Source organism: Oryctolagus cuniculus, chromosome 5 (genome assembly GCF_051225735.1).
Source record: "Oryctolagus cuniculus isolate XC-2025 breed Fujian yellow rabbit chromosome 5, ASM5122573v1, whole genome shotgun sequence".
Classification (NCBI taxonomy): Eukaryota; Metazoa; Chordata; class Mammalia; order Lagomorpha; family Leporidae; genus Oryctolagus; species Oryctolagus cuniculus.
In genome coordinates, this window is record NC_142871.1 from 89106879 (window position 1) to 89128830 (window position 21952).

At 38.9% G+C, this 21952-nt stretch overlaps 1 protein-coding gene and 1 non-coding gene across 12 annotated transcripts in view; one reads left to right on the top strand and one right to left on the bottom strand.

Annotated features, from left to right (window-relative positions):
- Positions 1 to 21952, bottom strand: part of DOP1A (DOP1 leucine zipper like protein A) — a 110613-nt gene that overhangs the window by 65165 nt on the left and 23496 nt on the right. For all 11 annotated transcript variants that reach the window (XR_016233898.1, XR_016233899.1, XM_070073831.2 and 8 more), the window contains 3 exons: positions 18020 to 18190; positions 10616 to 10805; positions 5333 to 5431 (listed from right to left, as the gene is read on the bottom strand). Coding sequence is in view for 8 of the 11 variants with exons in the window: in XM_070073831.2 (XP_069929932.2) it covers positions 5333 to 5431; positions 10616 to 10805; positions 18020 to 18190 (460 nt within the window). In the remaining 3 variants the exon portion in view is untranslated. The remainder of the gene's footprint in view (positions 1 to 5332; positions 5432 to 10615; positions 10806 to 18019; positions 18191 to 21952) is intronic.
- LOC127493365 (small nucleolar RNA SNORA40) lies at positions 7566 to 7691 on the top strand. Its single transcript, XR_007923419.1, has one exon. It is a non-coding gene; the product is annotated as a small nucleolar RNA SNORA40 (small nucleolar RNA).

Sequence of the window (21952 nt, forward strand, 5' to 3'; positions counted from 1 at the left end):
ATGTCTACATATTTCAAACCATGTTGTACATACAAAGTTGTATATACAACTCCATCATAGAAAAATATAAACATTAAAAGGCATGGGCGGGTGCTGCGGCTCAATAGGCTAATTCTCTGCCTGCGGCGTCGGCACACAGGATTCTAGTCCCGGTCGGGGCGCCGGATTCTGTCCCAGTTGCCCCTCTTCTAGGCCAGCTCTTTGCTGTGGCCCAGGAGTGCAGTGGAGGACAGCCCAAATCCTTGGGCCCTGCACCTGCATGGGAGACCAGGAGAAGAACCTGGCTCCTGGCTTCGGATCAGCACGATATGCAACGCGCCAGCCGCGATGGCCATTGGAGGGTGAACCAATGGCAAAAGGAAGACCTTTCTCTCTGTCTCTCTCTCTCACTATCCACTCTGCCTGTCAAAAAATTTAAAAAAAAAAAAAAAAAAAAAAAAAGGGCATGAAGTCGGGGCCAGCACTGTGGCAACGTGGGTAAAGCTGCTACCTGCAGTGCTGGCATTCCATATGGGCGCTGGTTCAAGTCCCAGCTGCTTCACTTCCGATTCAGCTCTCTACTATGGCCTGGGAAAGCAGTGTAAGATGGCCCACGCCCTTGGGTCCCTGCACCCGCTTAGGAAACCTGGAAAAAGCTCCTGGCTTCGGATTGGTGCAGTTCTGGCCCTTGTGGCCATTTGGGGAGTGAACCTGAGGATGGAAGACCCCTCTCCCTCTCTCTGCCTTTCTGTAACTCTGCCTTTCAGATAAAATAAATCTTTAAAAAAAAAAAAAGGCATGAAGTTACTTCTTGGTTACTACTGATACCACCACATATTTTTGATATGTAAACTACTTTTGTGTATCTCAATAAAGGTATGGGGCCAGCATTGTGGTACAGTAGGTTAAGCTGTTGCCTGCAGTGTCTGCATCCCATATGGGTACCAGTTCGAGTCCTGTATCCCATACAGGTTCTATTTCGAGTTCCGGCTGCTCCTCTTCCTATCCTGCTCCCTGCTGATGTGATTGGGAAGGCAGTAGATGGCTCTAATACTTGGTGCCTGCCACCCATATGGGAGATCTGGATGGAGCTCCTGGCTCCTGGCTTTGGCCTATCGCAGTTCTGTCCACAGAAGTAATTTGGGGATGGAATATTTTTCTCTCAGTCTCCAACTCTAACTCTGTGTTTCAAGTAAATATGTAAAAATTTTAGAAAGGCTTAAGTATTAGAGATTACATATGCTTTGCATCAAATAAGAAGATATCTAATAATTGTTCACCTATGATGTAATAGTGATCATGCTTTTGGCACAAGGGCATGAAGACTTTGTTCACTTAGAACTGTTGATAGTATATTACACACATGACTTGGAAGGAGAGGAAGTAGAGAACTAAGATGCTATGTCATAATCCTTATTCTCAGGAAATCCTTACTTATCTAGTGAAGTAATGGGAAGAAGAGAATTAGAATTAGAAGGGTACTGGAACTGTTAATTAAATTCAATGTAGGTATTTTTTCATAATGCAAATTATAGAAAATAAGGCTTGAGAAAACCTTGGCTGGAAGGAATAAAGAGAAGATGGAGTAATAAAGTATTGAAGGAAATACAAGATGAAAAAATGTTGGAAAAAACTTCATCTAGTGAGGTTACAAATCAAGTTCTTCTTGATTTAAGTCTATTACATAATTCCTCAGATCTTGTTGAAGAATCTATCAGAAGAAGGCCTATTAATGTTGAATGCTGGAAATGGAGGAAAGCTATAGGAAAACTTAAGAACATAGTTCAATACATTTATTTCATTTTTTTTATTTTTTTTAACTTTTATTTAATGAATATAAATTTCCAAAGTACGATTTATGGATTACAATGGCTTCCCCCACATACCGTCCCTCCCACCCACTACCCTCCCCTTTCCCACTCCCTCTCCCCTTCCATTCACATCAAGATTCATTTTCGATTATCTTAATATACAGAAGATCAGCTTAGTATACATTAAGTAAGGATTTCAACAGTTTGCTCCCACACAGAAACATAAAGTGAAAAATAGATGATTTTTTTTAAATGATGATGAAATCAGATCAGACCTATTGTCATGTTTAATCCCAGTGAGAGTCAAGTTGGGAGTTGATAATTTCTTTTTTTTTTTTTTTTTTTTACAGAGGATCAGTTTAGTATACATTAAGTAAAGATTTCAACAGTTTGCACCCCCATAAAAACACAAAGTGAAATATATTGTTTGAGTACTCGTTATAGCATTAAGCCTCAATGTACAGCACATTAAGGACAGAGATCCTACATGAGGAGTAAGTGCACAGTGACTCCTGTTGTTGACTTTACAAATTGACACTCCTGCTATGGCATCAGTAGTCTCCCTATGCTCCGGTCATGAGTTTCCAAGGCTATGGAAGCCCTCTGAGTTCTCCGATTCTTATCTTGTTTAGACAAGCTCATAGTCAAAGTGGAGGTTCTCTCCTCCCTTCAGAGAAAGGTACCTCCTTCTTTGAAGACCTGGGGATTCCAATTCAATCCCATCAAGGTGGCATGTACCAATGCCATCTCACTATTCCAAGTGATCAATTTCAGTTCACAATTGATCATAATGAAAGGACTAAGAGTCAAAGGGAGCACATAAACAAGTCTAGTACCTGCTAACACTAACCGATGGAATAAATAAAGGGGAGAGTGATCCAACATGGGAAGTGAGATACTCAGCAGACTCATAGAATGGCAGATGTCCTAAATAGCACTCTGGCCTCAGAATCAGCCCTAAAGGCATTCGGATCTGGCTGAAAAGCCCATGAGAGTATTTCAGGCATGGAAAGCCAAGACATTTATTTTATTTTTTTAAAGATTTTATTTTTTTGAAAGGTAGAGTTGAGAGAGAGAGTGTGTGTGTGCGAGAGCGCTAAAGTGAGATCGAGCAAGCGAGAGATCTTCTATTCTCTGGTTCACTTCCCAGATGGCAGCAATGGCCAGGGCTGGGCCAGGTTGAAGCCAGGAGCTTCATCTGGGTATCCCATGTGGGTGCTGAGAGCCCGAGAACTTAGGCCATTTTCTGCTGTTTTCCCAGGCACATTAGCAGGGAGCTGGATTGGAAGTGGAGCAGTGGTGACCTGAATTGGCACCCATTTAGGATACCAGCATTCCAGGCGGCTATACCCACTACACAACAATGCTGGCCCTGATACACTTCTGATAAACAGAAACATACAACATATTTTAGGCTTGTGGACCACATGTATTTCTTGGCATATTGTTTTCTTTTATAAGTTTTTTAAAAAGTAAAAATCACTCTTGCCTTGTAAGCTATCTGGCCATCCTTATATTAGTGCATTCCTAAGTTCAAACATATTGATGTATTCTAGTAGTGTTTTATTTTGTGAAAAACCAGAGGGCAGAACAAAGACCCTTGCCTCAAAATAGAAAGCGGTGGTAGTTTGTCCCAATTAGTGATAGTACAGGACATCAAGTACAAAATTGTTCAAGTATTAATAATTTAATCTCAAATTGGATGAAGTACCAAATTAGAATAAAGGAAGAAAAACTGACTAAAGTAATAAGGAAACCAGTTACTATGAAAATCACAAATAACATTCTTTGCTGTTAATGACTTTTTGGAAATAAATTTACTTTTCTTTTTCTTTTTTAAAGATTTAGTTTATTCGAAAGGCAGAGTTACAGAGAGGCAGAGGCAGAGAGACAAAGAGGTTTTCCATCAGGTGGTTCACTCCCCCAATGGCTACTATGGTCAGAGCTGGGCTGTTCTGAAGCCTGGAGCCAGGAGGTTCCTCCAGGTCTCTCATGCATGTGCAGGGACCCAAGAACATGGGCCATTTTCAATTGCTTTCTCAGGCCATAGCAGTGAACTGGAAAGGAAGTGGAGCAGCTGGGTCTCGAACTGGTGCTCATATGGGATGCCAGCACTGCAGGTGACAGTTTTACCTGCTACGCCACAGCACTGGCTCCAATTTATTTTCTAATGTAAAATTCTCTTATTATACAAGTAATAATACATTTTCACTAAGTCATAAAGTACAAATGTCTCTTGATTTTATTTTAGGATGCAGACTATTCTTAAGAAATAAGGGGATGATGTAGCATGCAGCTCCACCAATCTGAACACCTAATATACATACTGAGTCACTCTTCACCAAGGTTTAGATTATAAAAGATTTTGATCACTTCTTTTAAAACAATGACATTGATAAAATTAAATTCCAGGAATGAAATGCTTCATTCAAGACTTGTCAACTTAGTTGCTCTTATTCATAATAAAAGTACTCAAAAATGTTGCCGTGATTGAATATTTGGCTCTCAAACTACAACCAGTGCTGCTGAGTGCCTGGCATGCTTTCCAAAATTACTCAAGGATGATAAGGTAACATCAGGGCAGATTGATGATGGCTGTAAAGAAGGCCTGGGACACAGAGTCCTGGCTTTTTCACAATTAGCGATGAAGATTTCTTCTTAGTTTAGAGTTTGAGAGTCTGAAAATAACTTACTTTCAATTACCATACACAGTATCAAGTCGATGAAATTTTTTTTTTTTTTTTTTTTACAGGCAGAGTGGACAGTGAGAGAGAGACAGAAAGAAAGGTCTTCCTTTGCCGTTGGTTCACCCTCCAATGGCCACCGCGGATGGCGCGCTGCGGCCGGCGTACCGCGCTGATCCGAAGGCAGGAGCCAGGCGCTTCTCCTGGTCTCCCATGGGGTGCAGGGCCCAAGGACTTGGGCCATCCTCCACTGTACTCCCGGACCACAGCAGAGAGCTGGCCTGGAAGAGGGGCAACCAGGACAGAATCCGGTGCCCTGACCAGGACTAGAACCTGGTGTGCCAGCGCCGCAAGGTGGAGGATTAGCCTAGTGAGCTGTGGCGCCAAGTCGGTGAAATCTTTTTCAAATTTTTCACAAATTCCATTCCTTAAAAAGGAATGTTTTCTATATAACTGCTGATTTATGAAATGAAATAATCCAACACACATGTCTTTAAAATGGGGGAGGTGTGTGAGGGGGGCAGCACTGTGGCATAGCCAGTTAAGCACTGGTTTGAGTTCAGGCTGCTCTACTTTCAATCCGGCTCTCTGCTAATGTGCCTACGAAAATGGCCCAAGTGCTTGAGTCCCTGTACTCATGTGGGAGACCAGGATGAAGTTCCTGGCTCCTGGTTTCAGTCTGGCTCAGCCCTGGCCTTGGCAGCCATTTGGGGAGTAAATCAGAGGGTGGAAGACTTCTCTCCATCTCTGCCTCAATCTCTTCTTCTCAATCCAATAAATAACTCTTAAAAAAAATGATATCAATAAAAAAGTAGACACCAGGAATATATTGTATTAATACCAGCATTAATGTCTTACCTGACTCATGTGGAAAGGAAAACAGAAGAGTATGAGATCCAGTGTGCTTCTCTGTACAAGAACGCTTGAGTCCTGAACTGAGGTGCTTACTGCTTCTACCTGAAATAAGAGTTTTTAAATTAATACCTGTTGTCTATTGCGCTGAGAATTTTTTCTGAAACGAAAATATAACGATTTTTCAATTTCTCAAAGTTCTCAAATAGGCTTCTGTGGATCTTATCAATGGTTACATGTCTATATTATTTTGAATAGGTAAAAATAAGGATACTTCAAAAAGTTTGTAGAAAACTGCAATTACAAGTTTATTTTGGATGCCAGTGTTGTGGTGCAGTGGATTAAGCCCCCACTTAAGACACAGGCATCCCATATCAGAGTGTGGGTTCAAGTTCTGGCTGCTCTGCTTTGAATCTATCTTCCTACTAATGTACCTGGGAAGGCAACAAAGGATGGTTCAAGTGCTTGGGTTCCTGCCACCCACATGAGACTCCTGAATGCAGTTATTGGCTCTAGCCTGGCCCAGCCCAGACCTTGCAGTTAGCGGTCATTTGCTGACTGAACCAGAGAATAGAAGTTCTCTCCCTCTTCCTGTTGCTCTTCTTTTCAAGTGAATGAATTATTGCACAAATGTTTTCCCTGATTTGTGGTACCTAATACACAGAGTACAAAAAAATGTAACATATATGAGCATAACTGACATTCTGAGAATTGATTACCACATAGCTATTGCGTCCACTGTTGAGAAATACTGGTTTTCCTACTTCTACCTCTTGAATTCTTTATTTAATGGAGGGGTTAAGCTTGTGATTACAAAGTAAATTTAAAATATATATTGCAGGGGCCAGCATTGTAGTATATCCCATATGGGTGCCAGTTTGAATCCCAGATTCCCTGCTTCCCACCCAGCTCTCTGGTAAAGTGCCTGGAAAAGCAGTTGAAGATGGCATAGCCCAAGTGTTTGGGCCCCTGACATGCACATGGAAGACCTGGAAGAAGCTCATGGCTTCAGTCTGGCCCAGCCCTCGCTGTTACTGCCATTTGTGGAGTGAACCAGAGAATGGAAGATATCTCTTGCTCTAACTGTGCCTTTCAAATAAATAAAAAAAAATTTTTTTAAAAAGCATTGCATTGTACAAATTAAAAGAAAAATAAGAAAGGACAGAGGGTGGGTAGGATACAAGAGGGAGGGAAGAGTAGGGTGGGAACATTATACTCTTAAAACTGCATATATAAAAAACATGAAATTTGTTCCCCTTATTTACATTTTAAATTTAAAAATTAAAATAACCAAATGTTTTTAAAATGTTTATTTTGGTGTAAAGTTTTTATTTTTTATTTTTATTTTTTTTAAGATTTGTTTGCAAGAGTTAGAGAGATGGGGACAGAGAGGTCTTCCATCTACTGGTTCACTCTCCAAGTGGCTGCAATGGCCAAGACTGGGCCAGACTGAAGTTATGAGTTTCATCTGGGTCTCCTAGGTGGGTAGCAGGGGACCAAGCACTTGGGCTATCTTATGCTGCTTTTCACAGGGCATCATCAGGAAGCTGGATTCTCAATGGAGCAGCTGAACCATAAACCAGCGCCCATAAGGGATGCCAGCGTAGCAGGTAGTTGCTTTTACCCACTATGCCATAATGCTTATCCTGGTATAAAAGTTTGACAAATTTCATATTTTCCTTGAACTGTAAGATTCCTGAAATACATGGATTTCAAAAATTTTTTTTACCAAAATAAACTTCTAAAAATGTATTTTATTTATTTGAGAGGTAGAGTTAGAGACAGGGAGAGATATAAAGGTCTTCCATCTACTGATTCACTCCCCAGATAGCCACAACAGCTGGAGCTGAGCCGATCCAAAGCAAGGAGCTGCTTCTGGGTCTCCCATGCAGGTGCAAGGGCCCAAGCACTTGGGTCATCTTCTACTGCTTTCTCACGTCATAGCAGAGAGATGGATTGGAAGAGGAGCAGTCAGGACACGAACTGGTGTCCATATACGATTCCAGAACTGCAAGTAGAGGTTTAGCCTACTATGCCACAGCACCAGCCCCCTCAAAATAAACTTTTTAATTCCATTTTTTATGAACGTTTTTGAATTACCTTCATATATCATGATGGTTTAAAAAATGAGTACAAGCAATATATAGTAAAACGTCTTCCAGCCACCCCATTTCCCTTTGCAGACAACCAGTATTACCACAATATATTTTCTGTGAATATATGTGAACAAACATATCCATGTATCCACTTGTATTTTTGTTTAACTTATGGAAAAAGACTCTTAAAGATAGAAGCAAAAACTAAATCTTTTGCAACCGAGAATTCATTGTTCACTAGAATTTTAATTCACATAAACAGTATTATTAGGAAAAAAATACACCCACATACACCTCAAGCTCCACCTTTCTAATTTAAGTAGAGTTGAGCATCCCTACTCTGAGAATATGAAATGTCCCAAAATCCAAAACCTTTTGGGCGCTTACATGATGTTACAAGTAGATAATTTCACATCATAAAACTTTGTTTCATCATCAAAAGTATTTAAAATATTATATAAATATTGACAGTGTGTACAAGGTGTATGTGAAGCATAAGTGATTTTTGTGTTTACACTTAGGTATTATCCCCAGGATTTTTCATTGTATATATTACAAAAATGCCAAAATCTGAAATCTGAAACAGTTTTGGTGACAAACATTTTGAATCAGGGATACATAACACCAACATATTTTGAAGATCTTTCCTTATTATGACGTTTGCTTCATTTTTAAAAAAATGTCCAAAGTACTGTTTTATTTCATGGGTGAACCCTATTTAACCATGTTCATAAAGGCCATTTATATGATTTCTGTAACTATTGTCAAGAGTGTTGCAATATACTTATGTGATGTACAAATTACACAAAAGACAAATCTCTCAAGGTAAAATTGCTAGGTCTTGGGGTATGTGCATTTGCAACTTAAATACTTTAATGCCTTCTATTAAGGTTCTATCATGTTATATTCCCACCAGCTACACATAACAATTTCTGCTTCTCTGCATGTTCAACAATACATTTTTTAACTTTTTGCCAATTTGATACATGAAAACTGGTTTGGTGTAGTTTAAATTTTTATTTGTATTATAAAGAACACTGAACATTTTTTCTAATTTGAATTATTTTTATTTCATTTGTTCAAATCAATTATCTACTTGTTAAACTTTATTTATTAAATGTTTTATTTGTTTTCATCTACTTTAAAGACATAGTGACAGAGAGAGAGAGAGAAAGAGAGAGAGGGAAGAAGGGAGAGAGAGATACACACAGATGACAAAGAGGGATCTTCCATCCACTGGTTTACTTTCCAAATGTTGGTGCCAAACCCAGGAGCCTGCAACTCCAATAGGGTCTTCCAGTAGGCAGCAGGAACTCACTTAGGAGTCAACATCCCCTGACTCCTTGGGTGCATTAGCAGGAAGCTGGATTGGAAGTAGAACAGCTGGGACTTGGACCAGCACTCTGATATAAGAAGAAGATGCAAGAACCCCAAGTGGAGGGTTAACCCACTGATTCAGCTGCTCAGCTTTCGATCCAGCTCATGCTAATGACTGTGGCAAAACAGTGAAAGGTGGCCCAATTGCTTGGGCCTCTGACACCCATGTGGGACATATGGATTGAGTTCTGGGCTCTTGGCTTCAGCCTGACCTATCCCTGACCACTGCGGCCATATGGGGAGTGAACCAGCAGATGGAAGGTCTCTTTCTCTTTCCCTTTCTCTCTGGCACTCTGCCTTTCAAATAAATAATTTTTAAAAAATCCAGAATATACAAAAAACTCCTACAATTAAAAAAAGACAAAGCAATTTTTAAAATGGGAAAGAATTGACATATATTTATCAAAAGAATTTATACAAACAGCCAATAACCAACCAGAAGATGTTAATTAACATCATTAGTCATTAGAGAAATGCAAATCAAACCCACAAAGGGATAGTACTTCATACTCACTAGCATAGGTATAATAAAAAAAGACAGTAACAAGTATTTAAAATGCTGTGGAGCAACTGAAACCCTCATATATTGCTGGTGGGAATTACAACTCATGCAGCCACACTTTGGACAATGGCTTGCCAGTTCTTCAAAAAGTTAAACACAGAGTTACCACAAGACCTAGCAATTCTACTTCTAGGTATATATCAAAAAGAAACGAAAAGACATGTTCATACAAAAACTTATACATAAATGTTCAACATAGCATTATTTATAATGACCAAAAAATAAGCAACCCAAGTGTGCTTCAAGTAATGAATGGAAGAATAAAATGTGTGATGTGTATAACTATATTATGGAATATTATTTGCTGATAATAATAAATGTATTCTCATATGCTACGTATTTGCTGATAACAATAAATGTATTCTCATATGCTATATATTATGGTAAGTGAAATAAGCTATTTGCAAAGAACCACACATTGTATGATTAGATTTATGTAAATTATTCAGAATACACAAATCCATAGAATCTTAAAGATTAGTAGTTGCCAGTGACAGGAGTGAGAGTGAAATGTGGTGTGATTAATGGGTATAGGGTTAGAATGGTTAACCAAAATGTTTTCTCAAAAACTTTTAAAATGATCCTGAGGGTTTCTTTGTTTTCCCTCAAAAATCATTTTAGAGCAGTGCTCCACAAAAATAAAAATTTCCTTCTGTTTTTAATTTTGAAATTAAAAAGTATAAGTGAGCAATGTGATTTCTTTATATTCTCTTTTACTCTCTGCTTTAGTAGTATATCCTTTCACACAAATTCCATACAGAATCTGGCTATTATCACTTTGTATAAAATCCTTCACATAAAGAAAGCTATGACCAAAAAGGCCCACTTTGGTCCATAATGGATGTGGCTATATTAAGAATGGTTCTGTCAGTCAGTAAGATGGTAATAATGAAGACATGACCAATGTAAAATAAAAACTAAAGTCTATTACATAATAGCATAGCAGAGTCCAAATTCCAATTCAAGAGAATCTGATGATTTCTACTCTTTATTAACACTATAATTTTCTGATTTCAATTTATCTATACATTAAAAGGATAACAATATAAATACCCTTTCATTAAAACAGTTAAGCTTCGAAAAACAGTAACTACTGATTATTTTGGCCTATAATTTTCCTTGATGAAAAAATGTGATCTTCAAGAAACGATGAAAATAGAAATTTGTTATAGCACAACCCTCAGTACCTGTCTGAAATAGTGGTTGATTCCCAAGAAAGATTTGTAAAGTGATACACCAAGATTCTACACTTACCATTAGTTCAATATCACTACCAATTATATAAAGTTGATCTTCCATGGAGAGCTTCCTGTTCAAATGGGCGAGAACATATGTAATTCCAGGTAGACGCACAGCAGGACTAGTGAGAAGACTACCCCAAAGGGCACTATAGAATGCTGATTGGTCCACTGCAGCAGCAACCTTTTCCAACAACGTGTTTGTTCTGAGGTATAAAATAAAGTGGCATAAGAAGGGAAAAAGGTCTCATTAAAAAGATAAATCATTCTCTTCCAAAAATGTACAGGAGCATGCATGTTGTCATATGCTTTGCCTTAGACACAAGTATGACAGAATAGAAGAATACACCTAGAGGTAGAGGATGGGATTTAAGTCCTGGCTCCACAATTTTTAGCTGTATACTTTGGAGGAAATCACATAATCTTTCCTCACTTCAGTCTTCTCATCTGCAAAAGGGAAAGAACAATAGAAGCACTACCACAGACTTACCTACTTCACTGGATTGTTGAACCATTCTAAGCCATAAAACACTGTACACATTTTACTTACTAGTAATTCTAGAGTAGAACACATTTTCTGTTGATTTTCTACAAATTAGAGGGACACTGTGGATGTGTACAACTCAGGACCCCAGCAGCTGAGAGCCTCAGCACCAGCTTTGGAGTGAGGTGATACCAGACTGCAGCAGCCCAAGCCACTAGCAATAAAGTTGAAGGAAGAGTCTGATGGGAGTCTGGCTTGGAGCGCTGTGGAGGACAGCGTACCTGCCAACCTAGAGAGGAAAAAAAGGGGGGCACATTTCTCTCTCCATGACCATCTGGCAATGGCATCCTGTAACTAGCCAAGAGCGGGTAGGCACCATTTTAGACATATGCAACAGCTGCACCAGTTCATGCCCATATGCCCAGCAATGAGCCAAGAGGAGATGCCCGAGTTTGGCTGAGAGAACTGACAGGGAGTTGGGAGCTCATGAATGTGGGAGCCTTGTGGGGCAAAGACTATGAAAATAGTGGCTGCATGGGAGGTGCAAGGTGTGGCTGGGACTTTAGGCAGTCACTATGGGGGATTCCATATGCTTGGGGCTCCCTAATAACCTGGTGAGTGTCAATGCTGCAGGAGCCATGTTCATACCAAGGACTCCTGGATCCTTTCTGTGGTTCTTGTGGCAGCTTGGATGAAAACTATATCTGCTGGGACTAGTGCCCAGGCATTAGTCTTTTGAAGAAAGAAGGTGAATGTGAGACTATGCCATTGGTGCTGAATAAATGTCCCCTCTGATTTAAAGAAAAAAAGACTTACCATGCCCAAGTTGGGTGTCACCCTAGACACTCTCCTCACACTGGAGCACTGAACAGAGCTCCCTGACCACACCCAGCACATGCCTCTGGGTATTCATTGAATGAGTGGACACTCTACTAAGCCACAGAGGTATAGTTCAAAGATTAAAAACCATCACAGGGGGAGAAAAAAACACAAAAAATTTCACCACAAATAACTAATAAACATAGCAATTCAAGAAAAAAAGGGTAAGGAAGACAACATGACACCCCAAAAAGAATACAACACTTCAACACTAGAATGTGAAGATGAAGAGACTAATGAAATGCCAGAAATGGAATTCCAAAAACTGATCATAGGATTACTTAGAAATAATACAAAGCAAATTCAAGAACTAAATCCATACATGAGATGAATTAAAATTTTTCCCACAAAATTGAGATTTAAAAGAGAAATGAAGAAATCAGTGGGTAAAATAAAAAATATGGTGGAAAACCATAACAAGAATAGCCGAGATAGAAGACGAACCTCTGGGAATTTTATGGTCAGGGCAAAAAAAGAAGAAATAGGAAAACTAAAAAACAGTGTTGGAGATTAAAGGGACACTATCAAACAACCCAACATAAATCTCTTATGAGTTTCTGAAGGTGTGAAAAAAGTATGGATTAGAGACCTTTTTAGTGTAATAACTAGAGGAAACTTTCCTAATTTGTATAAAGAAAGGGATGTCCAAGTAAAGGAAGCATATAGAACTCTTAATACACATGACTAGAAAAGATCTTCACAATACACTGTAGTCAAACTCTCCACAATAAAACATAAAGAAAAGATTCTAAAATGTACATGAGAGAAACACCAGATTACTTTCAGAGAATCTCCAATTAGACTCACAGCAGATTTCTTATTGGAAACCCTAGTGGCTAGGAGAGAATGACAAGATATATTCCAAGTCAAGAGAAAAAAAATAGTCAACTCAGAATACTGAACCATGCAAAGCTTTCATTTATGAAAGAAGGTGAAATAAAGACATTCAATAACAAAGAGAAATTGAAAGAATTTGTTAGTACTCATCCAGTTTTACAAAAGATGCACAAGGATGTGCTACACACAGAAACACAAAAACAAGGTAATCACTAGAAAGTGAAGGCAGAAAATATCCTAGTAAAAGTACCAAGGAAATCCCAAGTAAACAATAAGAATATTTATGGAAAAATTGATGGACCAAGCTGTTACATACCAATAGTAACCTTGAATCTAAATGGCCTCAACTCTCCACTTACAACATACACAGACTGGATAAATGGATTAAAAAACAAAACCCATCTAGTTGCTGCCTACAAGAAACATCTCACCAATAAAGATAAACACAATCTGAAAGTCAAAGGATGGAAAAAGATATTCTATGCTAACAGAAATAAAATAGAACTGGTGTAGCCATCCTAATATCAGAGAAAATAGACTAAAACAAAAACTGTTAAAAGAGATGAAGAAAGACACTATGTAATAATTAAGGGATCAATTCAAAACGAAGATGTGACTATTATGAATGTATATACACCTAATTAGAGGGCACCTGGCTATTTAAAAGAAATGTTGGCTGGCGCTGCGGCTCACTAGGCTAATCCTCCGCCTGCGGCGCTGGCACTCCGGGTTCTAGTCCCGGTTGGGGTGCCGGATTCTGTCCCAGTTGCTCCTCTTCCAGTCCAGCTCTCTGCTGTGGCCCAGGAGTGCAGTGGAGGATGGCCCAAGTGCTTGAGCCCTGCACCTGCATGAGGAAGCTCCTGGCTTCGGATCTGCACAGCGTGCTGGCCACAAGGTGCCATCCGTAGCAGCCACTTGGGGGGTGAACCAACAGAAAAAGGAAGACCTTTCTCTCTCTCTCTCTCTAACTCTGCCTGTCAAAAAGAAAAGGAAAGAAAAGGAAAGAAGAGGAAAGAAGAGGAGAGGAGAGGAGAGGGGAGGGGAGGGGAGGGGAGGGGAGGGGAGGGGAGGGGAGGGGAGAGGAGAGGAGAGGAGAGGAGAGGAGAGGAGAGGAGAGGAATGGAGAGGAGAGGAGAGGAGAGGAGAGGAGAGGAGAGGAGAGGAATGGAGAGGAGAGGAGAGAAAAGGGAAAAGGGAAAAGAGAAAGAAAAGAAAGAGAAAAGAGAAAAGAGAAGAGAGAAAAGAGAGAAAAGAGAGAAAAGGAAAGGAAAGGAAAGGAAAGGAAAGGAAGAAATGTTAAGGGATATAAAGGGAGACATAGGCTTCAATGCAATGGACAGATAAACCAGTTCAAAAAACAAACAAACAAGCAAAAAAAAAAAAAAAAAACAGCAAGGAAACAACAGAGTTAAATGTTACTATGGACCAAATGGACTTAATAGATTATCTACAGAACTTCTCATCATACAAATGCAGAATACACATTCTTCTCACCAGTGCATGGAACTTTCTACAGGATATACCACACGCTAAGCCATAAAGTAAGTCTCAGCAAATTCAAAAAAAATCGAAATCATTCCATGCATCTTCTCAGACCACAATGCAATGAAGCTGGAAATCACCAACTCAGGAATCTCTAGAACAAATTAAACACGTGGAGACTGAACATTATGCTGCTGAATGAACAGTGGGCTATAGCAAAAGCAGTGTTAAGAGGAAAGTTTATAGCAATTGGTGCCTACATGAAGAAATTGGAAAGGCACCAAATCAATGAGATGTCAATGCACCTCAAGGACCTAGAAACAGCAAACCAAACCCAAAAACTAGTAGGAGAAAATAGATAATTAAAATTGAAAAGAAATAAACAAAACAAAGAAACAAAAGATCAGTGAAATGAAAAGCTGTTTTTTTTTAAAAAATAAAAATGACACACCATTGGCTCAACTAAGCAAAAAAATAAAATAGAGGGAGAAGACCCAAATCAAAAAAATTAGAGATTAAAAAGGAAATGTAACAGACACTAGAGAAATAAAAAGATGCATGGGAAATTACTACAAAGATGTATGCCAACAATTCAGGACACCTGTAAGAAATCGATAGATTCCTGAACACATACATCCTACCTAAACTAAGCCACGAAGACACAGAAAAGTTAAACAGAGCAATAACCAAGATGGAAACTGAATCAGTAATAAAGACCATCCCAGCAAAGAAAAGCTCAGGGTCGGATGGCTTCACTGCTGAATTCTACCAGACATTTAAAGAACTAATTCCCATTCTTCTCAAACTATTCAAAACAAATGAAAGGGAGGGAGTCCTCCCATACTCCTGTGAAGCCAGCAAAACCTTAATTCCTAAATCTGAAAAAGATATAACAGAGTAAGAGAACTATAGACCAATTTCCCTGATGAACATAGATGCAAAAATTCTCAACAAAATACTAGCTAATCAAATCCAACAACACATCAGAAAGATCATTCACCCAGACTATGTGGGATGTATCCCTGGTGTGCAGGGATGGTTCAACATTCCCACATCAATGTGATACATCACATTAACAAACTGAAGAACACATATTTCAATTGATGCAGAGAAAGCACTTGAAAAAACAATCTTTAAGCTAACTGGGTACAGAAGGAACATTTCTTAACATGATCAAGGCAACTCATGACTAACCCAGGGTCAGTATCCAATTAACTGAATGGGGAAAAGTTGGGAGCATTCCCACGGAGATCTGGAACCAGTCAAGGATGCCCACTCTCACCATTACTATTCAGTTTAGACCTCGAAGTTTTAGCCAGAGCCATCAGGCAAGAAAAAGAAATCAAATTTGGAAGGAGGAAGTCAAAGTACCCCTATTTGCACATGACATGATTCTATATATAGGGGATCCAAAAGACTTCACTAAGAGACTACTGAAATTCATTCTAGAGTTTGGCAAAGTGGCAGGATATAAAGTCAACACACTAAAATCAGTAGCTTTGTATACACAGACAATGCCATGGATGAGAAACAACTTCTAAAATAAATCCCATTCACTGTAACTACAAAAAAAGATACTTTGTAATAAATTTAACCAAGGACATCAAATATCTTTATGAATAGAATCACAAGACATTAAAGAAAGAAACAGAAGACACACACACACACACACACAACAAAAATCTTCCATGTTCATGGATTGGAAGAATCATTATCATTAAAATGTCCATACTACCAAAAGCAATTTACAGATTCAATGTGATACCAATAAAAATACCAATGACATTCACCTCAGATCTAGAAAAAACAATGCTGAAATTCATATGGAAACACAGGAGACATCGAATAGCTAAAGAAATCTTATACAACAAAAACAAAGCTGGAGGCATCACAATACCAGATTTCAAGACATATTACAGGGCAGTTACAATCAAAACAGCCTGGTACTGGTACAAAAAAATGGAACAGAATAGAAAAGCCAGAAATCAACCCACACATCTACAATGAACTTATCCAAAGATAAGGAGCTAAAATCAATCCGTGGAACAAGGACAATCCCTTCAACAAATGGTGCTGGGAAAACTGGATCTTTGCATGCAGAATTATGAAATAAGACCCTTACCTTACACAAAAAGCCACTCAACATGGATTAGATCAAAATCTATGACCCAACACCATAAAATTAGAGAAAATTGGGGAAACCCTGTAAGACATTGGCATAGGCAAAGAGTTCTTACAAAAGAACCCAGAGACAGAGGCAATCAAAGCCAAAATTGACAAATGGAATGATTATATCAAGCTGAGAAGCTTCTTAGCTGCCAAAGAAACACTCAGCTAAGTGAAGAGGCAAGTGACAGAATGGGAGCAAATATTTGTGAACTATGCAATTGATAAAGGATTAATAACTAGAATATATAAAGATATTAAGAAATTCAACAACAGCAAGACAAACAACACAGTTAAGAAATGAGCTAAGGACATATTATTTTTCAAAAGAGGATGTTAAAATGTCCGACATGTGAAAAAATGCTCAGGATCACTAGCCATCAGGGAAATGCAAATTAAAACCACAATGAGGTTTCACTTCACCCCTGTTAGAATGGCTTTCACACAGAAATCAAACCATAAATGCTGGTGAGGATGTGGGGAAAAGGGTACCCCAATCCACTCTTAGTGAGAATGTAAACTGGTACAGCCACTGTGTAAGACAGTACAGAGATTCCTCAGAAATCTGAATATAGACCTACCATATGACCCAGCCATCTTATTCCTGGGAATTTACCCAGGGAAAATTAAATCAGCATATGAAAGAGTTATCTGTACACCCATGTTTACTGTAGCTCAATTCACAATAACTAAGATATGGAATCAACCCAAATGTCTGTCAACTGAAGACTAGATAAAGAAATCATGGGATATATACCCCATGGAATACTTCACAGTAGTTAAAAAAAAAATGAAATCCTTTTGTTTGCAACAAAATGGAGGAAACTGGAGAACATCATACTTAATGAAATAAGCCAGTCCCCAAAGGGCAAATACCATATGTTCTCCCTAATCTGTGATAACTAATTGAGTACCTAAAAGGCAATCTATAGAAGTGAAATTAACACTTCAAGATGCGATGACTTTGAACTGCCCTTGTCTCAACTGTCGAGAAACAGTTATTCCCCCCCATACGATTTGTTGAACTCTACTTAGTGCAGAGTTAACAATATACGTATAAAGTTAACCGAAAATAGATCTTAGTAAAAACTAAGAATGGGAATTAGAGGAGGAGGAGGAAGAGGGGTGGGAGGGTAGTACAGTGGGAAAAGTCACTATACTCCTAAGGTTGTGTTTATGAAAAGCATAAAGTTTGTATTCCTTAAAGAAAAAGTCTTTGGCAAAAAAATAACATTATATGTGCAAGACACTGGACCACCTGATTTCATTTTTATAATATTGAAATAGTTATTGTTTATATTCAACTGAAAAAAATTGAAAAAATTAAAGTGTTCCTAATCTCAAGAGTCTACTGAGGTAGAATCTGAATCAATACATTCTCCTCCCAAATCTGTGCTCTTACCACCCATGATATACAGACCAGATACATCTAATAATATTTTATTGATAAAAAAATCTTCAGGTGATACACTGAAATGTCTAGAATCATTCATTTTTGTGATATCTGATCTGAGGATGCTTGCTAACTAATCCACAATTTCAATTATAGAAGTACACCAAATACCATTTTACCTCTCATAGTACTCTGATCCTTCTTCTAAGCCAGGAAGAATACCAGTTAGCAATCCTTGTAGACCAGGTTTCAGGGTTTTCCCCAAAGGCAGGTAATATATCTCATACAAACTGAGCAATGTTGGTTTCACAGACATGGCAGCATTTGCGAGAAGAGGAAATAATCCAGAACTATTTAAAAAAATTAAAAAGAGAAGGAAGAGAAAAATAACTATAAAATATTAATTCAAATGTAATTCTATCTGTATATAAATCTTTGCGATTTTATAAGTATACAGATTGGCTTAAAATTTTATCTATTTGATGATAATTTCTACATCAATTAACCCAACCCAGTATTCTCACCTGAGTTTCATAACCATAAACCCAGTAGCTCCCTAAGTTGTTTCACAATGTCTTCCTATTTCACAGTTCCAAAACGGAATCTCCTCTTGCCTGCAAACCTGTTGTTTAACTCATAATTATCACTTCAAAATGGCCAATCTGGCTAACCAAAAGCCATAAATCTAGGCATGATCCTCGGCTGAAAAAGTGATTTTTATTATAACCCTCAGTCATTAAGTTTTCTCTCCAAGCCACTTCTCTGGATATGTTTTGAAAATAGTAAATTCTACTTTCACCAGGCATTTACTTAGAAGAGACCATCATCCTATCTTGAACACAACCTAACTGGCATTGCTTTAGCAGTGTTCTAAGGTGGTTTTTCTCATCAAAACCTCTAATTGGTTTTCTGTTGCCAATGTGGCTTTTAACATCCCTCAAAATTTAGTTACTGTATAACACTTTGCAACTTTAACGCTGACTGCTCTAAATCTGAGATCCAGATATGTACTACCCAAAGTTTACTTTTCATACTCATTTAAATATTAAGGTACTCAAGCTGCACTAGCTTTCTTAACAACTTTGTACACTGCAGCAAATCAAAAAAAGTTTAAAGGCTGACATTGTGGTATAACCACTGCCATTGATGCCAGCATACAATATGGGTACTGGTTCATGTCCCACCTGCTCTACTTCCAATCCAGCTCCCTGATAGTGGCCTGGGAAAACCAGCAGAAGATGACCCAATGTTTGGGCCTCTGCAATCCATGTAGAAGACCTGGCTGAATCTCCTGGCTTCCAGTTTCAGCTTGGCCCAGCCCCTGCTATTGCGGACATCTGGGGAATAAACCAGCAGCAGATGGAAGATCTCTCTCTCCCTCTTTCAAATAAATAAATAAATATTGGAAAAAAAAAAAAAGCTTGAAGAGAGATATGCCATTTTATCATAAAATTACAGACCTTTAAAAATAAATGTATTGGTTATACCATAAATATTGGGATCAAATGAATCATTATTCAATAAAAATTTAAAAACATAAATACAAATAAACTCTAGGTTTTTGTGTTTTTTTTTGACAGGCAGAGTGGACATTGAGAGAGAAAGGTCTTCCTTTGCCGTTGGTTCACCCTCCAATGGCCACTGTGGCTGACGCACTGCAGCTGGTGCACCGCGCTGATCTGAAGGCAGGAGCCAGGTACTTATCCTGGTCTCCCATGGGGTGCAGGGCCCAAGCACTTGAGCCATCTTCCACTGCACTCCTGGGCCACAGCAGAGAGCTGGCCTGGAAGAGGGGCAACCGGGACAGAATCTGGTGCCCCAACCGGGACTAGAATCCTGTGTGCCGGCGCCACAGGTGGAGGATTAGCCTATTGAGCCATGATGCTGGCCATAAACTCTAGTTTTAATGTAAACTGAAAATGAATGTTGATGCAAATGGAATGGGGGAGGGAGCGGGAGATGGGAGGGTTGCAGGTGGGAGGGAAGTTATGGGGGGGAAGCCATTGTAATCCATAAACTGTACTTTGGAAATTTATATTTATTAAATAAAAGCTAGAAAAAAAAGATGATTTCAAAATTTTCTGCACCAAAAAAATCTTTTAAATATTTTTTTATCTACTTGAAAGGTAGAGTAACAGCGACAGAGATCAGTAGATCTTCCATCTACTGGTTCACTTCCCAAATGCTCACAACAGTTGAGGCTGGTCCAGGCTGAAGCTAGGATTCGGGAACTCCATCCAGGACTCTGACAGTGTCAGGAGCCCAAGCACTTGAGCCATCATCATGTCCCATTCTTTGAGGATCACATTAGCAGCAAGCTAGATCAGAAGCATAGGCTGGCCGGCGCCGCGGCTCACTAGGCTAATCCTCCACCTTGCGGCGCCGGCACACCGGGTTCTAGTCCCGGGTGGGGCGCCGGATTCTGTCCCGGTTGCCCCTCTTCCAGGCCAGCTCTCTGCTGTGGCCAGGGAGTGCAGTGGAGGATGGCCCAGGTGCTTGGGCCCTGCACCCCATGGAAGACCAGGAAAAGCACCTGGCTCCTGGCTCCTGCCATCGGATCAGCGCGGTGCACCGGCCGCAGCGTGCCTGCTGCGGCGGCCATTGGAGGGTGAACCAATGGCAAAAGGAAGACCTTTCTCTCTGTCTCTCTCACTGTCCACTCTGCCTGTCAAAAAATTAAAAAAAAAAAAAAAAAAAAAGCATAGGCTGGTTCAAGTCCCAGAACCTGAACCAGCACTTCAATATGGGATGAAGGATTCCAAAGGGCTACTTAACCCACTGAGACATGACATCTGCTCTCCAAAATAATTTTTCGATTCAATTTTTCTCTGAACTTTTATGAAGTATCCTCATATGTTTTCCTACCATTCTCCCCCTCCCCCACCAATGGTGGCAAGTGATGGGGGTGGGAAAAAGGTATAGCACTAGAATAGGGAGAATGAAATAGGACAGCTTCAAATAGGGCAGAGAAAGCTTATCTGAGCAAAACTAAAACGAAAATACATACATAATACAATTCATCAAAAAGCTGTAAATTGGATTTTAAAAGACTGGCAAAATTGATATACTTCTGATAACACTGATCTTGTCAAGGGTGGTTTGAATCACCAATATTAACAATGAAAAAACAAACATTACTATGAATCCTGTTACAAAGATGATAAAAATATATTATGAAAAATTTTGGGCTGATACATACGAAAATTTAGATAAAATGGGCAAATTTCCAGAAAAGCAACTTAATAAAACTGATAGAAGACAAAAACAATGATAACAGTTCTACATATACTAATGGAATAAATCTGTAATTACAAATCTGCCCGTAAGCTTTAGATGAAATCTTACAAATATTTAATTATACCAATACTATGAAAATTCTGGAACAGAAAAGAGGGACAATTCCAAACCTGTGTTATGAAGTTAGCTTAATCTAGGCACCAAAATCATATGTGAATGTAAAATCAAATCCACTGTCTAGTCAGCAAAGATGCACTAAAGAATGGACATTCAGCCTAGTTGTTAGGACATTCGTGCCTCACATCAGAGTACCTGGGTTCAATTCCTGGCTCTAGCTCCTGAATCCAATTTGCTATTAATATATACCCTGAGAAGCATCTGTGATGGCCCAAGTAATTGTGTTCTTGACATTCATACGGGAAACTTGTATTGAGCTGTTGATTCCCAGTTTCGGCCCTGGCTCAGCCCCAACGGGTATAGGCATTTGGGGAGTGAACCACCAGATGGGAGTACTGTTTCTCAAATAAATATGATGACTATAATTAAAAATATTATAATCATACATTTAGGATTTTTATTAAATGAGTGGATTTTAGCTGCCCTTGCCACCAAAAAAGGATATCTGAGGTGATGGATATGTTAATTTGCTTTAGTATAGTAACAATTTTACTGTCTTATAACATTAAGCTATACACCTGAAATGTACACAGTAAAATTATTTTTAAAAAAGATAAATCATTAGTGTAGATAAGCTTGCTCAAGGGAAAAACATAAAGACAAAAGAAAGGCACAGGATTAAGTGAGCCTTAAGAGGAAAAAATAATGGAGATTGAGAAATAGTAACTAAACAGGAAAATGTGTTATCATGGCAACCA